The sequence below is a fragment of the Oncorhynchus clarkii genome, chromosome 12 (genome assembly GCF_045791955.1).
Source record: "Oncorhynchus clarkii lewisi isolate Uvic-CL-2024 chromosome 12, UVic_Ocla_1.0, whole genome shotgun sequence".
Classification (NCBI taxonomy): domain Eukaryota; kingdom Metazoa; phylum Chordata; class Actinopteri; order Salmoniformes; family Salmonidae; genus Oncorhynchus; species Oncorhynchus clarkii.
Window position 1 is genome coordinate 51,835,348 of NC_092158.1, and position 17,287 is coordinate 51,852,634.

Sequence of the window (17,287 nt, forward strand, 5' to 3'; positions counted from 1 at the left end):
CTAAAGGACGACCACAGCAGGCATCAGGGATGGAGAGGGAGAGATGGAGGGACGGAGAGGGAGAGATGGAGGGACGGAGAGGGAGAGATGGAGGGACGGAGAGGGAGAGATGGAAGGACGGAGAGGGAGAGATGGAAGGACGGAGAGGGAGAGATGGAGGGACGGAGAGAGAAAGACAAGACATCAGGAGGATCAAGAGGACAAAAACACAACTTGAGTTAACTTATGACTTCACTGTTAAGGCATTGATCAGTTTGGCTCTGTGATCAGGTGGCTGGTGGTGGGAGGAAGGGAGGCTGTTTAAGCCAGACTTTTTGACTTCCGCTGGACATCCTTCCGAGAAGGGCAGGGCTTCAACAATCCCAGCAGAAGAGGGGACTGGATGGCGCGGAGATGGGGACGTCGACCGCCTTGTCAGGAGGCGTGATGGAGCATGGGCCGGGGTGATTACTGAGAACAGCAACTGAAACATGGCAGTGCCTGCGCCCAGCGATACTATCAGCAGCATGAGGGAAACTCCCCCGACTGACAGGAGGGGAAAGCAGGGAGCTGACACACACAGATGCAGCTGTATCACCCACACAGGTGTAACAGACACACAGAGAGACACAGAAACACACACACACTCAATCATATGCTGCACTCACATGCAACACACACACACACACACACCCAACAGTTCACACACTACTTGTCAAACACAGTGTAAAGAATTCACACCCCTTGACTTTTTCCATTTTGTTACGTTACAGCCTTATTCTAAAACCAATCTACACACAATACCCCATAATGACAAATCAAAAACAGGGTTTAAGAAATGTTTGAAAATGTATAAAAATAAACATAAAAAATACCTTATTTACATAAGTATTCAGATCATTTGTATGAGACTCAAAATTGAGCTCAGGTGCATCCTGTTTGCATTGATCATCCTTGAGTTGTTTCTACAACTTCTACAAATTTACCTGTGGTAAATGAAATTGATTGAACATGATTTGGAAAGACACACACCTGTCTGTATAAGGTCCCACAGCTGACAGTGCATGTCAGAGCACAAACCAAGCCATGAGGTCGAAGGAATTGTCTGTAGAGCTGCGAGACAGGATTGTGTCTAAGCACAGATCTGGGGAAGGGTACCAAAACATTTCTGCAGCGTTGAAGATCCCTAAGAACACAGTGGCCTCCATCATTCTTAAATGGAAGAAATATGGAACCACCAAGACCTTTCCTAGAGCTGGCCGCCCGACTAAACTGAGCTATCGGGAGAGAAGAACCTTGGTCAGAGAGGTGACCAAGAACCTGATGGTCACTCTGACAGGGCTCCAGAGTTCCTCTGTGGAGATGGTTGTCCTTCTGGAATGCTCTCCCATCTCTGCAGTACTCCACCAGTTAGGCCTTTATGGTAGAGTGGCCAGACGGAAGCCACTAATCAGTAAAAAGGCACATGACAGCCAGCATGGAGTTTGCCAAAAGGCACCTAAATGACTCTCAGACCATGAGAAACAACATTCTCTAGTCTGATGAAACCTAGATTGAACTCTTTGGCCTGAATGCCAAGCGCCACATCTGGAGGAAACCTGGCACCATCCCTACAGTGAAGCATGGTGGTGGCAGCATCATGCTGTGGGAATGTTTTTCAGCAGTAGGGACTGGGAGACTAGTCAGGTTTGAGGCAAAGACGAACGGAGCAAAGTACAGGGAGATCCTTGCCGAAAACCTGCTCCACAGCGCTCAGGACCTCAGACTGGGGTGAAGGTTCACCTTCCAACAGGACAACGACCCTAAGCACACAGCCAAGTCCTTCAGTGGCCCAGCCAGAGCCCGGACTTGAAATTGATCAAACATCTCTGGAGACATCTGAAAATAGCTGTGCAGCAATGCTCCCCATCCAACCTGACAGATCTTGAGAGGATCTGCAGAGAAGAATGGGAGAAACTCCCCAAATACAGGTGTGCCAAGCTTGTAGCGTCATACCCAAGAAGACTCGAAGCTGTAATCATTGCCAAAGGTGCTTCAACAAAGTACTGAGTAAAGGGTCTGAATACTTATGTAAATGTGAAATATAAGTTTAATTTGAATAAATTAACGCACATTTCAAAAAACTGTTTTGCTGTGTCATTATGGGGTATTTTGTGTAGATTGATTAAATTGTGTAAAACAACATTTTAGAATAAGGCTGTAACGTAAAAATGTGGAAAAGGTCAAGGGGTCTGAATACTTTCCGAAGGCACTGTACTTTCCTCACAGCACACACACACACCATTTCATACTGACACAAATAGCAAGCAAGCCCCCTGCAGAACATGGAACAGGCTTTATAGAGCCGCGGTAGTTCAGCGTGGATTAAAATGTAGAATACAGGCATGAAATCAACACAAAAATTATTCCTACGTACGTATCCTGGACACATTGGAAGCTGTGGACCAACATCTCAACCACAAACTGCTCTTAGACCTTTACCGATCACATAACAACCAGTACTTCGTTAAGCCGTCTGTTCAACCTTTATACATTCCACCACAGCAGTCAACTCTACTTACTCCACACAGAGAACTAAGTACACCGACACCTTGGCTTCCACACTGCTGTCAATGGTATCGTCCTGTCTGAGCCTAGTATACGTCCTTTAACTTCAGCAACTGTGATAGTGAGTAGGCTATACATTACCGTGGGCTCCTGGCCGTCAGTGATCAGTTCCCGCTCTCCCCGGGGGTTGACTTTGCGAAAGCGTCGGCGGGAACGTCTCTGGGACGCCTCCCTCTGCAACGCCCTCTCCTCAACCTCGCTGGCATTGTCCACCTGAAACACATGACCAAGCTGGGCCTCAGTGCTAGAGCTCTGGGTCGGGAGCGCAGGGCCTCCACCACTACTAGACTGTCCCTGTTCTGACTGATCCCAGTTCTGACTGGCTGCTGGTTCTGAGATCTGATCCTGGATCAGGTCCTGTTCAGGCTCCTGGTTGAACATCCAGTTCTTCCACAGCACAGAGAGCCTGTGCAAGCGCAGCGTCATGGGGACGGCATCCACAAGACAGGCGAGAGAAGAGGCGAATATAGACGAGGACGGTATGAGGCGCTCTCTCTAGCTCTCTTCGAGGCTGTGACGAGAATAGCTCTAGTCATTCTGTCTCGGTCTGCTGTCTAGAGTCAGGAGGCTGTTGCTGTTGCTGTACAACAGAACTCACAGTGAGGCCACAGTTTCCTGCAGGAAACCGTCAATCTACAAATATCCTCTCCTAGCAGAACAGAAAAAAAAGAAGAAAAAAAAAGATTCCGGCCATACAATTAATTCCTGAGCGCTTGTACTACTACGCTGTTGTTATTGCTGGGGAATTTATTTCCTTTTCACGTTATACACTGAGTGTACAAAACATTAGGAACGCACCGGTTTGTGTCAAGAACTGCAATGCTGCTGGGATTTTCATGCTCAACAGTTTCCCGTGTGTATTAAGAATGGTCCTCCACCAAAAGGACATCCAGCCAACTTGACAACTGTGGGTAACATTGGAGTCAACATGGGCCAGCATCCCTGTGGAACGCTTTTAACATCTTGTAGAGTCCATGCCCCGAAGAATTGAAGCTGTTCTGAGGGGAAAAGGGGGTGCAACTAAATATTAGGAAGGTGTTCTTAATGTTTTGTACACTCGGTGTATAACCAAAGCTGAGCAAACAGTTTACATTTGTGAGGTGATTTGTGAAACGGATCTATCGGAAAACATTGAAACTATGAAAAAAAATGTAAGGAAGAATGCTTCAACTGTTCAAGAGTCACATATTTTAAGAGAGTATTTTCACTAGAACAACAACGCTTTTTTGACGGTCATAATCATACGGTGGGGTTTTTACTTTTTCATATTTTTTTTAAAAGTCAGTGTTGTTTGAGAGGAGGCTTTACGAGGCCAGAGAGCGGGTTTATCGGGACAGTGGAGGAGCTGATGTAACCTTCCAGTCTCTGTGGTGTGTTTGTAAACCCATCAAATTCTGCTTGTTTGGACACAGAGAGGGCCAAATGCCACCGCCGACCTAGCTGGAGGAAAGAAAAGCGGGAGCCGGAAAAAAAACCTTTAAAAACTCAGTTAACAGAAAACATCTGCACTCGTCTGAACAATGCTGGGCTTCCCCCCCCCCCAACTCCTCCCTCTCTCGCTTTCTCTTTCCTTCTCCGAGTCGTGAAATCCCTGCTCACGCAAACCAACTTTTCCCACTGTATTTTACGCATCGCGGGTGAACAATTACGTACACAAGAACACGTTTTATCGCCGACTGTTTCCCTACGCTCAATTACTTAGATGACATTTCTAGTTCATATCGGAGTGGGTGAGCCTGGAGTAGAGATTGAGATTGAGAGGAGGATGCAGAGGAGGGTCAGAGTGGGGAGGGTAGTCTGCAATATACAAACCCAACCCAGAGAATGTGTGTGTGTGTGTGTGTGTGTGTGTCTTGGTGTACAGACTGCAGGGCTGTCATCTCTGTGAGCTCCAGTCATCCATCAGGATGTAATGAAACACATGATGGGCACAGAGGATGAGAAGAGATGGGAGAGGCATGGCAAGGGTGTGGCCCCCAGACCCCTCTCCTCGGCACATCAGCTGGCCGGGACAGACGGTAGAGACTATATGCACACTGCTGACCTGCAAAACAACTAACCACAATCTGAAACTGACCCCTTAACCCCAACCAAAACCTTAAAAGGACAAGTCTGCCATTAATAAACAATTATTATGCTGCTAGTATTTATGCACTCCTGGAAGATTTGAAACGCATTGATGTTTTATCGTTTTTAGCCATACTGCACAATTCCTTGTTTTTGTCACTTTGAAAAGCCTCTTTTGCCCTCATCTACAGCATACGCCGATTCCCAGGGTGCATTCCGTCTCCCATGATGCAATTCTCTGCCTAGTTAGCCTGCAGTTAGCTGTCAGGCCCAGACGTCTAAATATATTGCTCATGTCATAAGTTATGAGTGGACTTCGCATTACTTTTGGGTTGTAAATATATTATAATGCTTGCATGAACGTCTTGCTGAATAGATATGTTCATGTCATTATCACCAATCAACTGCAATACACCATTTATCTTTAGTTTTATGCAGCAACGCTCCCCCATCCAACCTGACAGAGCTTTAAATGTGTCATTATGGGGTATTGTGTGTAGATTGACTAGGGGAAAAAAACTAGTTAATCCATTTTAGAATGAGGCTGTAATGTAACAAAAATGTGGAAAAAGTTGAGGGGTCTGAATACTTTCTGAATGCACTGTACATTTCTCGAAGGAGTAAAGCTTTGCGTGTTGTGCCGCACACGGGACTCAAGCATTTTTCGGCTTTGTTTAGGCTACAGAGACAGGCATTAAAGGAGATAAATGGACTCTGACAATAGGCCTACATTAGAAGGCACGCTGTGTTGGGTGATGTGGTAAAGTCCGTTGTATTTTGAAAAGTAGACGGCGACAGCGTTGTGTTTATGTGGAGTTTCCTTGTGCATGTTGTCGCGCGCGCAGGAGGCCCACGGCTGTTGTTTCCTGCTTGCTTGGCAGAGTTCGCAGAAAAGGTCAAACTGTCAACCCCGTGACCCAAATTGATCACACAAAATGTATACGTCGTATCTCACAATCGATTGGGCCTCCCGAATTTAGTACGTTGGCAGTGACAGAATGCTTATTTTTGGTCGTTGTAGATTTGCAGCATTCCACAAAGTTCTATCTAGCGCTGTAGCGGGGGGAGGGGGTGTATAACCTTGTGACCTAGCTCTCGCTCTACCTCCTTCTCCCTTAGTGAGACAGGTGCACACTTTGACAGACAGTCCAGCACGAAGTCAGAGTTTTAGCCATGCTTTTTTCGGCAACGGACAGACGAGGCTTTTTCCTGCAGAGACCAGTCATGTGTGCTTGTGCGTGCGTGCATTAGCCACTAACACGCGTGTGCGACAGCAAGGGAGAGGAAAGCCCACACGTCAAGGCCGTACTGGAAAAGCCTGGCCATTTAGCCTGTCACTAGAGATTAACAGAGAAACGGACCCCGCTTGTCACAGATACGAGGCGCAAAGATTTTCTGTCATGGTTGAAATGTACTGAATAACAACTCTAGGAGGGTTTGGTTTATGGAACAGCACATGCTGCTGTAATGAAAAACCAACCCGACTGAAAGCCTAACTGACTGAGCATCTCAACCTAACATTAAAACACTAAGGACTAATACCTGTAATAACACACATAGTAGTAAACAGAACGTCTCCTGGATGGGCCGGTCTCGGTGCGTGAACTACAAGGAAGCAAGCAAGGCAGGCAAGGCAGGCAAGGCAGGCAAGGCAGGCAAGGCAGGCAAGGCAGGCAGGCAAGGCAGGCAGGCAAGGCAGGCAAGGCAGGCAAGGCAGGCAAGGCAGGCAAGGCAGGCAAGGCAGGCAAGGCAGGCAAGGCAGGCAAGGCAGGCAAGGCAGGCAGGCAGGCAAGGCAGGCAGGCAGGCAAGGCAGGCAAGGCAGGCAAGGCAGGCAAGGCAGGCAAGGAAGGCAAGGAAGGCAGGCAGGCAGGCAAGGAAGGCAAGGAAGGCAGGCAAGGCAGGCAGGCAGGCAAGGCAGGCAGGCAAGGCAGGCAAGGCAGGCAAGGCAGGCAAGGCAGAGTAAAATGCCAGACATCTCCAACGAGTCCAACCACTGGCCTGGCTGCGCAAATGACGTGAGCAGTTAGTCTGTGATAATTCCCCAGGACTCAATCAGCTAATTGGTTGGAATGTGAGGGATTTGACTGAGTGGTGCAGCAGCGTGAGTGAGGAGAGGAAACCAGAGTGACTGAGTGAGTGAGTGAGTGAGTGAGTGAGTGAGTGAGTGAGTGAGAGAGTGAGAGAGTGAGAGAGTGAGAGAGTGAGAGAGTGAGAGAGTATGTGTTTGTGTCTGCGTGACTGTCTGTATTGGCTCAGGTTCCCTCCATTACCTGCCCTGGAATATTAATGGGAACGAATGTCATTTTCAGTCATGCAACATGGCTTCATTTGAACACACATGCAGTGGCTAAGCATTAGGCACGTCTAGGCTGTTCAGGGACGCACTGAGGCCTCAATTGGGTGTGGGAATGATGCAAAACGCATGTCCATTAAAATAGTCGTCATGTAAAGGTACATGTTTGACACCTTTGTCAGTTTAGAACTCAAGTGATTATTCTCCAATGACTTTGCTACGACGCCATCAATGAAGGGTCGTTCCCAACATTCCCTGTCTCATTTCATTCTCTCTCTGCTGCCCGTGTGGACTGATCCAACAGCACCCACAACACTGGCTGTGGTTATTAGCAGTCCTACGGACGATAGGGTGAGGAAATGGGCGTATAGGAACAACAAACAAACAAGCAGCTTACGTAATGCCCCCCCCCCCCACGTCCTCCCGGGCACAGGTAATCAGCCAGTCCATCTGCACACGGTGAAGACTTTCATTTCCCCCACCCCCCCATGCCCCTCCTCTAGTGGATGATAACCAGCAGATGGACAGAGGACCGAGACCAGCAGGCCAAATCTAATAGAGGAGCTCATTTCCTGCTTCCTCCCTCCCTCCTTGCCTCTGCTTCAGATGCAGCGGTGCGCCGGGCTCGCTGGACAGGCTGCTCAGGGAGATGGCTCAAGTAGATTGCTTTACCTGCCCCGGCCTCTTGACCGGTGTGCTGGACTTATGACGAGCTGTAGTTGCCTTACAGACACACGTCAACGTAGGCCTGCGCACTGATTGGGTGACTTTGTGGGCATCGCATCGAGTTGTATTATTGTCTTTCTAAGATCGAGGCTATCAAGGCCTCGGTCAGACGAAGCTGATAAACTTATGGAGAGGAGAGATTCAGGACAACAATCTAATTCTCTAGGAGCTGTGTGCATTTCCTTTTCCTGGCGACCCAGACTCCTCGCCAAACGCTACGCCACGCACCCATGGATGTTCATTTATTTTCCTCAATGAGTCCGGATCTGAGAACACCCCCCCCCAACGATTTCTAGACCGCACGTGGGTAAAGCGGCTCCCTACCGCCACAAGTCACTGTTTTTGTTCCCGTCTTTCTGTACTGAGTCGGTAGATATGGAGAAAGGGAGAGAGAGAGAGAGAAAGAGAGAGCGAGGGAGCAAGCGGGACGAAGCGGCGGCTCAACTCACCACGATCATTTCTGTCGGCTCTAAAGTGATGCATTCACAGCCTCGCCTGCCCCCCAGCTGCTTGCCAAAGCTGTGGGGAGAGAGAACACACAGCACAGAGGACAACAGAGTGTTAAACCAAGAGGCAGAGAGACGTCTTCACAAGGCCAGGGTGGCACCCACCCACGTCCTGTACAACACTGAATACACTTTGACATAGCAAATTAGAGATGCTGATTTTCAGTGGCAGTTTCAATGTATTGCAGATTCAGTCAATACTGACGTCTGTGTCCGCGAATGCAAACCTCCAATTCAAGCAACAACAGGCCTATTTCTAAGAGTGATCCAGAGAAATCAACACTCATTCTCCGCTAAGGCATTGAGTTGAACTGGAATTTGTCATTTAGTGCCAGGCTAAAGTTGAAGAAAATCTCACCTTTAACTAGACAAGTCAGTTAAGAACAAATTCATATTTACAATGACGGCCTACCGGGGAACAGTGGGCTTAGATGCCTTGTTCAGGACGCAGGACGACAGAGTTCCACCTCCTCAGCTCGGGGATTCGATCCGGCAACCTTTCGATTACTGGCCCAACGCTCTAACCACCAGGCTACCTGCCTGAGGACAGGTTCATAGTGAATCAACTGCTCCCCTCTGGACAACAAGCTCATGTTCGACTAGGATCACAAATGAGCTTATTGTTCTCCACACAGCACCGGGCATCGTCCCAAATTCCCAATATAGTACACCACTTTTGACCAAGGCCCATCGTGCACTACTTTTGACCAGAGCCTATATATATATATAGGGAACAGGGTTGCCATTTGGGACAAACGACAGGACTCAACCGTTTCACTGGTTGCGCACCACCAAAAACACAACAGGCTGGCTCGGATGGCCTCCACACTTCTCCTTTCAGATCAAATCACACGGTATAATAGTATCAGAGTCAGCCCAGTGACTTCCCCATTCACAGGAATGGAGCCGGTTCTGTGTACCATGATTTCCTCATGAGATACCAAACCAGTCACTAACTAATTCAACCCAACGGGGAAGTGTGCGAGGAGAGGAGATAGAACACAATCAGAAAGAAGCAGATGGCGCCGAAAATAACGGCGCTCCAATTAAGAGCGAAAGCGAGGATTTCAGCACTGTGAAGCTACTGCTCTGTGAGACTCACTGATTTTAATTACGAGACGCGTGCTGAGCAAGAACAGTCCTGTATCGTACCTTCCTACTCTCCTTGTCATGGACTGTGTGCTCTTCCTCTCAGTGGCCGATGTGACAAGTCATTTAAGCGTGTTCTCCCTATCCCAGTCTGTTGTCCTCACTTGCTTCAAAATGTCCACCATTGCTCCTGTACCCAAGAAAGCAAAAAGGTAGCTGAACTAAATGACTGATCGCCCAGTACCACTCACTTCTTTCATCGTGAAGCGTTTTGAGAGGCTAGTTAAGGATCCTATCACCTCCACCTTACCAGGCACTCTTGACCCACTACAATTCGCATATCACCCCAACAGGTCCACAGACAACACAATCGCCATCGCACTGCACACTGCCACCTGGACAAGAGAAGAACCTATGTAAGAATGCCGTTCATTTGACTACAGCTCAGCCTTCAACCCCATAGTGCCCTCCAAGCTCATCACTAAGCTCAGGGCCCTGGTTCTGAACTTCCTGACGGGCTGACCCCAAGTGGTTGGGCGCTATCCAGATTTTCATATCGTCATACCATCCTTCTCTCATCCCGGGATTTAGGGTATTGCCCGCTGAGTACACAAGGGGGCACCAAAATAAAACACAACAAAAAACAAAACAAAAAAAACCCATTGGGCGTCTATTGCCAGAATGCTAACAAAATGATGTAGAGAATTTCTATGGAGACTGTGGCTAAGTATGCTAACGAGCGCAAACAACAACAAAAAAACAAAACATTGTAAAGACAGCCACAAGAGCATTTTTTTATTGTAAATAAGAATAGGATGTTTAAAACCACTTCTACATTAATATGGATGCGGACATGATTACGAATAGTCCTGAATGAACTGTGACCTGTGATTAGTGAGAAAGTCAGAAGCACAAATATCATACGGCTCCTAAAACGCTAACCTCCCATGCTATTGTAATGGTGAGGGGAAAGGGGGATACATGGTCAGTTGTACAACCGAATGCACTCAACTGAAATGTGTCTTCCTCATTTAACCCATCCCCAAAGGTTAGCATGTCTGGGCGCTGTGATATTTCCGCCTCTAGCTTTCTCACTCATCAGTATTCGCCATTCATTCAGGACTACCCGTAATCATTCGGATTGACGTAGAAGTGTTTGGAAACATATTCTATTCGTATTTACAATAAAAGTGACTCCAAAATGACAATACATTATTTACCATTCGTGAGACTGAAACTTCCACTGTTGCAATATGTCCCAGAATCCTGGGCATCATATCGTGCAGTCAAACATATGTTTATATTGCCAAAGCAAGTGAAATAGATAATAAGCAAAAGTGAAATAAACAAAAAAATGTACAGTAAACATCACACTCACAAAAGTTTCAAAGGAATAGAGACATTCCAAATGTCATATTATGTTTATGTACAGTTTTATAACAATGTGAAAATATATTTTTTTAAAGCACAAAAGGGAAAATAAATAAACAATTATGGGTTCTATTTACAAAGGTGTTTGTTCTTCACTGATTGCCCTCTTGTGGCATCTCTCCCTCTCTCTGCGCGCCTCTCCCTCTCTGCGCGCCTATCCCCCTCTCTCTCTGCGCGCCTCTGCGCGCACACACACACACACACACACACACACACACACACACACACACACTACATACATACATACATATTCATACATACACTTTTTTTCTATTGTGGAAGGTTAATGCACGATACCTGCGGTATCCACAGGTTTTTACAAAGTTAAGATGGAAGAGGACAGAGTTAGTTTCTTGGGGTTTGGAAGGTGTGGTGCGCACGATGTCTTCTCAGCCTAGCGAGGAAGAGACGCTGTCGATACGGCATGGATTAAGGTGTTCCTGAGAATGGAGTTAAAGTGGAGGAGATTCTGTTCGCAGTCGGTGAACAGGTAGGATCTGAATTTATACATTCCGCTTCTAAAATGAACAAAGCTGTGTTTGTGTTCGTGAAAAGAGCAAATTTGGTTGGTGGGCTAATTGCTAGTGGAATATTTGTAAGGGGTGAGTTGGTGCCAATTTCGTCTCTTTCTACCCGTTCAACAAGAGTGGTAGTTGCAAATTTGCCCCCGTTTATTACAGTAGATCAAATCAGGAAAGAGCGAAGTCGTTTTGGTAAGTTTGCTTGCAGTTTTCGTGTACTTTCGGCAGGTTTTCAGGCAGATGCCGTTAAGCACGTTGTTTCATTCTGGAGGCAAGTTTATGTTTTTGAATAAGGTGAGGTGTATAAGGCAGGTGAAGGGCAGGTGGTCAGGATGGGAGATGGAGATGAGGAGGAAAGTGAGTCTGAGGAAGAGGCCTTTTTTCCAGACTCCTCTTCAAATGGGTCCAGAGCTGACAGCCAGTCAAGCAGAGGGGTCAAAGAACATGTTGGAGGGAACTGACAAGGTTCCTGAATGAGAAAAAAAAGTTAACCTTGAGGTTGTTTTTTTCTGATCCGAGAAAGTTGGTAAAAACAGTACAACATGATATGAAAAATGAGGGGCATGGTGTCCTCTCACCCAGGAAACGGTTTAGGAAGTGGGTCTCCACATCGTGTAAAGGTCTACCTTCAGACACTGTTTAGATGTATAGTTTCTTTCTGACACTGGGGCTTTTGGAGCTTTGCTATTGGTCTCTTTCTTTGCTGGCTTTCCTCCCACTTCTTATGGAGACTCGTCGGGTAGGATTGCTCAACATATATGGCGCCAGAGATGCAGGAAAGAGGAGTGTGTTGGGTGAATATGTAAAAAAAAAAAAAAAAAAGTACAAGTGTTGTTTCTGCAGGAGACGCATAGTGACGTGGTGAATGGAGTCGATTGGGGGCTCTGGTGAAAAGGGGAAAGTGTGTTGAGCCATGGGACAAATTTTAGTGCAGGGGTGGTAGTCCTTTTTGTAAAAGTGGTCTGAAATGGGGAAGAGCCTCATTCAGTGTCAGTGGGAGTGTTAAGGGACGATCATTAATCAGTTCGACCTAGTGGATGTTTGGAGAACTAAACATCCCAACACTAGACAGTAAACATGGGTGAAGGTTTTTGGAGCTAGGGTGAGGGCAAGCCCGACATGATCGTTTTTACATGTCCAGGAATCAGAGCAATAGGCTGTTGGGCGCTACCATTCTCACAGGTGGTGTTTTCGGATCACCACATAACCATGGCTCGGCTGTCTATTTCACCGGGGCCTCGGCAAGCATCCTATTGGAAGATTAATGTAAAGCCGTTTGACCAGGTTTACAGACTTTTTGGTAAAGGTGGGGGTAGCGAATAGCCTCTCTCGCTCTCTCTGTGCCTCTCTTTTTTTTAAATCAATTGACATGGCAACTTAAAAATTACTTACGTTGTCAAAGTGTGTATATATATATATATATATATATATATATATATATATATATATATATATATATATATACGTATGTATATACACACACACACACACAGTGGGGCAAAAAAGTATTTAGTCAGCCACCAATTGTGCAAGTTATCCCACTTAAAAAGATGAGGCCTGTAATTTTCATCATAGGTACACTTCAACTATGACAGACAAAATTTGAAAAAAAAATCCAGAAAAAACACATTGTAGGATTTTTTATTAATTTATTTGCAAATTATGGTGGAAAATAAATATTTGGTCACCTACAAACAAGCAAGATTTCTGGCTCTCACAGACCTGTAACTTCTTCTTTGAGAGGCTCCTCTGTCCTCCACTCGTTACCTGTATTAATGGCACCTGTTTGAACTTTTTTATCAGTATAAAAGACACCTGTCCACAACCTCAAACAGTCACACTCCAAACACCACTGTGGGCAAAACCAAAGAGCTGTCAAAGGACACCAGAAACAAAATTGTAGACCTGCACCAGGCTGGGAAGACTGAATCTGCAATAGGTAAGCAGCTTGGTTTGAAGAAAACAACTGTGGGAGCAATTATTAGGAAATGGAAGACATACAAGACCACTGATAATCTCCCTCGATCTGGGGCTCCACGCAAGATCTCACCATGTGGGGTCAAAATTATCACAAGAACGGTGAGCAAAAATCCCAAAACTACACGGGGGGACCTAGTGAATGACCTGCAGAGAGCTGGGACCAAAGTAACAAAGCCTACCATCAGCAAACACACCGCCCGGGCAAGGAAGAAGTGGCTTCGTAAGAAGCATTTCAAGGTCTTGGAGTGGCCTAGCCAGTCTCCAGATCTCAACCCCATAGAAAATCTTTGGAGGGAGTTGAAAGTCCGTGTTGCCCAGCAACAGCCCCAAAACATCACTGCTATAGAGGAGATCTGCATGGAGGAATGGGCAAAATACCAGCAACAGTGTGTGAAAACCTTGTGAAGACTTACAGAAAATGTTTGACCTCTGTCATTGCCAACAAAGGGTATATAAGTATTGAGATAAACTTTTGTTATTGACCAAATACTTATTTTCCACCATAATTTGCAAATAAATTAATTAAAAATCCTATAATGTGATTTTCTGGATTTGTTTTCTCATTTTGTCTGTCATAGTTGAAGTGTACCTATGATGAAAATTACAGGCCTCTCATCTTTTTTAATTGGGAGAACTTGCACAATTGGTGGCTGACTAAATACTTTTTTGCCCCACTGTGTGTGTGTGTCTCTCTGCCTCTCTCTCTCTCTCTGCCCCTCTCTCTCTCTCTGCCCCTCTCTCTCTCTCTGCCCCTCTCTCTCTCTCTCTGCCCCTCTCTCTCTCTCTGCCCCTCTCTCTCTCTCTGCCTCTCTCTCTCTCTGCCTCTCTCTCTCTCTGCCTCTCTCTCTCTCTCTCTCTCTGCCTCTCTCTCTCTCTCTGCCTCTCTCTCTCTCTCTGCCTCTCTCTCTCTCTCTGCCTCTCTCTCTCTCTCTGCCTCTCTCTCTCTCTCTGCCTCTCTCTCTCTCTCTGCCTCTCTCTCTCTCTGCCCCTCTCTCTCTCTCTCTGCCTCTCTCTCTCTCTGCCTCTCTCTCTCTCTGCCTCTCTCTACTCTCTGCCTCTCTCTACTCTCTGCCTCTCTCTACTCTCTGCCTCTCTCTACTCTCTGCCTCTCTCTACTCTCTGCCTCTCTCTCTACTCTCTGCCTCTCTCTCTACTCTCTGCCTCTCTCTCTCTCTGCCTCTCTCTCTCTCTGCCTCTCTCTCTGCCTCTCTCTCTCTCTGCCTCTCTCTCTCTCTGCCTCTCTCTCTCTCTGCCCCTCTCTCTCTCTCTCTCTGCCTCTCTCTCTCTCTCTCTCTACTCTCTGCACTCTCTGCCTACTCTCTACTCTCTGCCTCTCTCTACTCTCTGCCTCTCTCTACTCTCTGCCTCTCTCTACTCTCTGCCTCTCTCTACTCTCTGCCTCTCTCTACTCTCTGCCTCTCTCTACTCTCTGCCTCTCTCTACTCTCTGTACTCTGTCTCTGTACTCTCTGTCTCTGTACTCTCTGTCTCTCTGTACTCTCTGTCTCTCTGTACTCTCTGTCTCTCTGTACTCTCTGTCTCTCTGTACTCTCTGTCTCTCTGTACTCTCTGTCTCTCTGTACTCTCTGTCTCTCTGTCTCTCTGTACTCTCTGTCTCTCTGTACTCTCTGTCTCTCTGTACTCTCTGTCTCTCTGTACTCTCTGTCTCTCTGTACTCTCTGTCTCTCTGTACTCTCTGTCTCTCTGTACTCTCTGTCTCTCTGTTTAGGGCCAAATAGGGCCACACAAGGGAAAATAAATAAGCATAAATATGGGTTGTATTTACAATGGTGTTTGTTCTTGACTGGTTGCCCTTTTCTTGTGGCAACAGGTCACACATCTTGCTGCTGTGATGGCACACTGTGGTATTTCACCCAGTAGATATGGGAGTTCATCAAAATTGGGTTCCTTTTCAAATTCTTTGTGGATCTGTGTAATGTGTGTCTCTAATATGGTCATATCCTGAGCAAGAGGTTAGGAAGTGCAGCTCAGTTCCCACCTCACTTTGTGGGCAGTTTGTATATAGCCAGTCTTCTCTTGAGAGCCAGGTCTGCCTACGGCGGCCTCTCAATAGCAAGGCTATGCTCACTGAGTCTGTACATAGTCAAAACATTCCTTATGTTTGGGTCAATCACAGTCGTCAGGTATTCTGCCACTGTGTACTCTCTGTTTAGGGCCAAATAGCATTCTAGTTTGCGCTGTTTTTTTGTTAATTCTTTACAATGTACCAAGTAATTATCTTTTTGTTTTCTCATGATTTGGTTGAGTCTAATTGTGTTGCTGTCCTGGGGCTCTGTGGGGTGTGTTTGTGAACAGAGCCCCAGGACCAGCTTGCTTAGGGGACTCGTCTCCAGGTTCATCTCTCTGTAGATGATGGCTTTGTTATGGAAGGTTTGGGAATCGCTTCCTTTTCGGTGGTTGTAGAATTTAATGGCTCTTTTCTGGATTTTGATAATTAGTGGGTATCGGCCTAATTCTGCTCTGCGTGCATTATTTGGTGTTCTACGTTGGACACGGAGGATATGTTTGCAGAATTCTGCATGCAGAGTCTCAATTTGGTGTTTGTCCCATTTTGTGAATTCTTGGTTGGGGCGCGGATCCCAGACCTCACAACCATAAAGGGCAATGGGTTCTAAAACAGATTCAAGTATTTTTTAACCAGATCCTAATTGGTATGTTGAATTTTATGTTCCTTTTGATGGCATAGAATGCCCTTCTTACCTCGTCTCTCAGATCGTTCACAGCTTTGTGGAAGTTACCTGTGGCACTGATGTTTAGGCCAAGGTATGTATAGTTTTTTTGTGTGCTCTAGGGCAACGGTGTCTAGATGGAATTTGTATTTGTGGCCCAGGCGACTGGACCTTTTTTGGAACACCATTATTCTGGTCTTACTGAGATTTACTGTCAGGGCCCAGGTCTGGCAGAATACCTAGGTGCTGCTGTAGGCCCTTCTTGGTTGATGACAGAAGCACCATATCATCAGTAAACATTTAACTTCAGATTCTAGTAGGGTGAGGCCGGGTGCTGCAGATTGTTCTAGTGTCCGCGTCAATTCGTTGACATACATGTTGAAGAGGGTGGGGCTTAACCTGCATCCCTGTCTCACCCCAAGGCCCTGTGGGAAGAAATTTGTGTTTTAAGCCTATTTTAACCGCACACTTGTTGTTTGTGTACATGGACACCATTTTTCATCAATTTGTATAGCAGACCCTTACGCTGTCCCTCCCACCTCGCCGCTCTCCCTCGTGCCGCTCCCCCTCCCGCCGCTCTCCCTCTCCGCCCCGCTCTCCCTCCCGCCTCTCCGCACCTCTTTCCCTCTCTGCGCACCCCTCTCCCTCCCGCCTCTCCGCGCCCCCCTCCCTCCCGCCTCTCCGCGCCCCCTCCCTCCCGCCTCTCCGTGGATTTGTGATGTCGTATGTTTTTCCCCCAACACCACTTTCCATCAATTTGTAGAGCAGACCCTCATGCCAAATTGAGTCAAAACCTTTTTTGAAGTCAACAAAGCATGAGAAGACTTTGTCCTTGTTCGGTTTGTTTGTTGGTCAATTAGGGTGTGCAGGGTGAATACGTGGTCTCACGTATGGTAATTTGGTAAAAAGCCAATTGTACATTTGCTCGGTACATTGTTTTCACTGAGGAAATTAACTAGTTTGCTGTTAATGATAATGCAGAGGTTTTTCCCCAAGGTTGCTGTTGAGGCATATCCCACGGTAGTTATTGGGGTCAAATCGAGGATGTTGTTAAAGAGTGTAAGTACAGCCAATTGGAATTTGTGGTCTGTATACGTGATCATTTAATTTAGGACACCATCAACACACTCGCTCACTGTCTCTCTGCTCAGATAGGGTTGGAGGGCTGCTTGGCTTAATCAGCTGTGAGAGCCGGAGGTCAGCCTTGCTTTGACAACTCTCTCCACACTCCAGTGAGGCTGGGCCCGGCCTTGTGCAGCCTGTCAGCTGATGGGAAATGCTGCCTGCCAAGCCTTTCTGCATGCCTGCCTAGCTCCCTCCATCTCATCCCCCAGGAGCTAATATATGCCTACTGCCTACGCCTCACTCCGGCCCTCCATTATCTCCTTCTCTCCCCTT

At 46.8% G+C, this 17,287-nt stretch overlaps 1 protein-coding gene across 1 annotated transcript in view; it reads right to left on the bottom strand.

Moving 5' to 3' along the window:
- The window catches only part of LOC139420789 (Rap guanine nucleotide exchange factor (GEF) 6), a 132,567-nt gene that overhangs the window by 81,344 nt on the left and 33,936 nt on the right, over positions 1–17,287 (bottom strand). Inside the window, exons 5-6 of the mRNA XM_071171056.1 lie at positions 8,123–8,192; positions 2,668–2,799 (exon numbers count right to left, since the gene is read on the bottom strand). Of these exons, the coding sequence (XP_071027157.1) occupies positions 2,668–2,799; positions 8,123–8,192 (202 nt within the window). The remainder of the gene's footprint in view (positions 1–2,667; positions 2,800–8,122; positions 8,193–17,287) is intronic.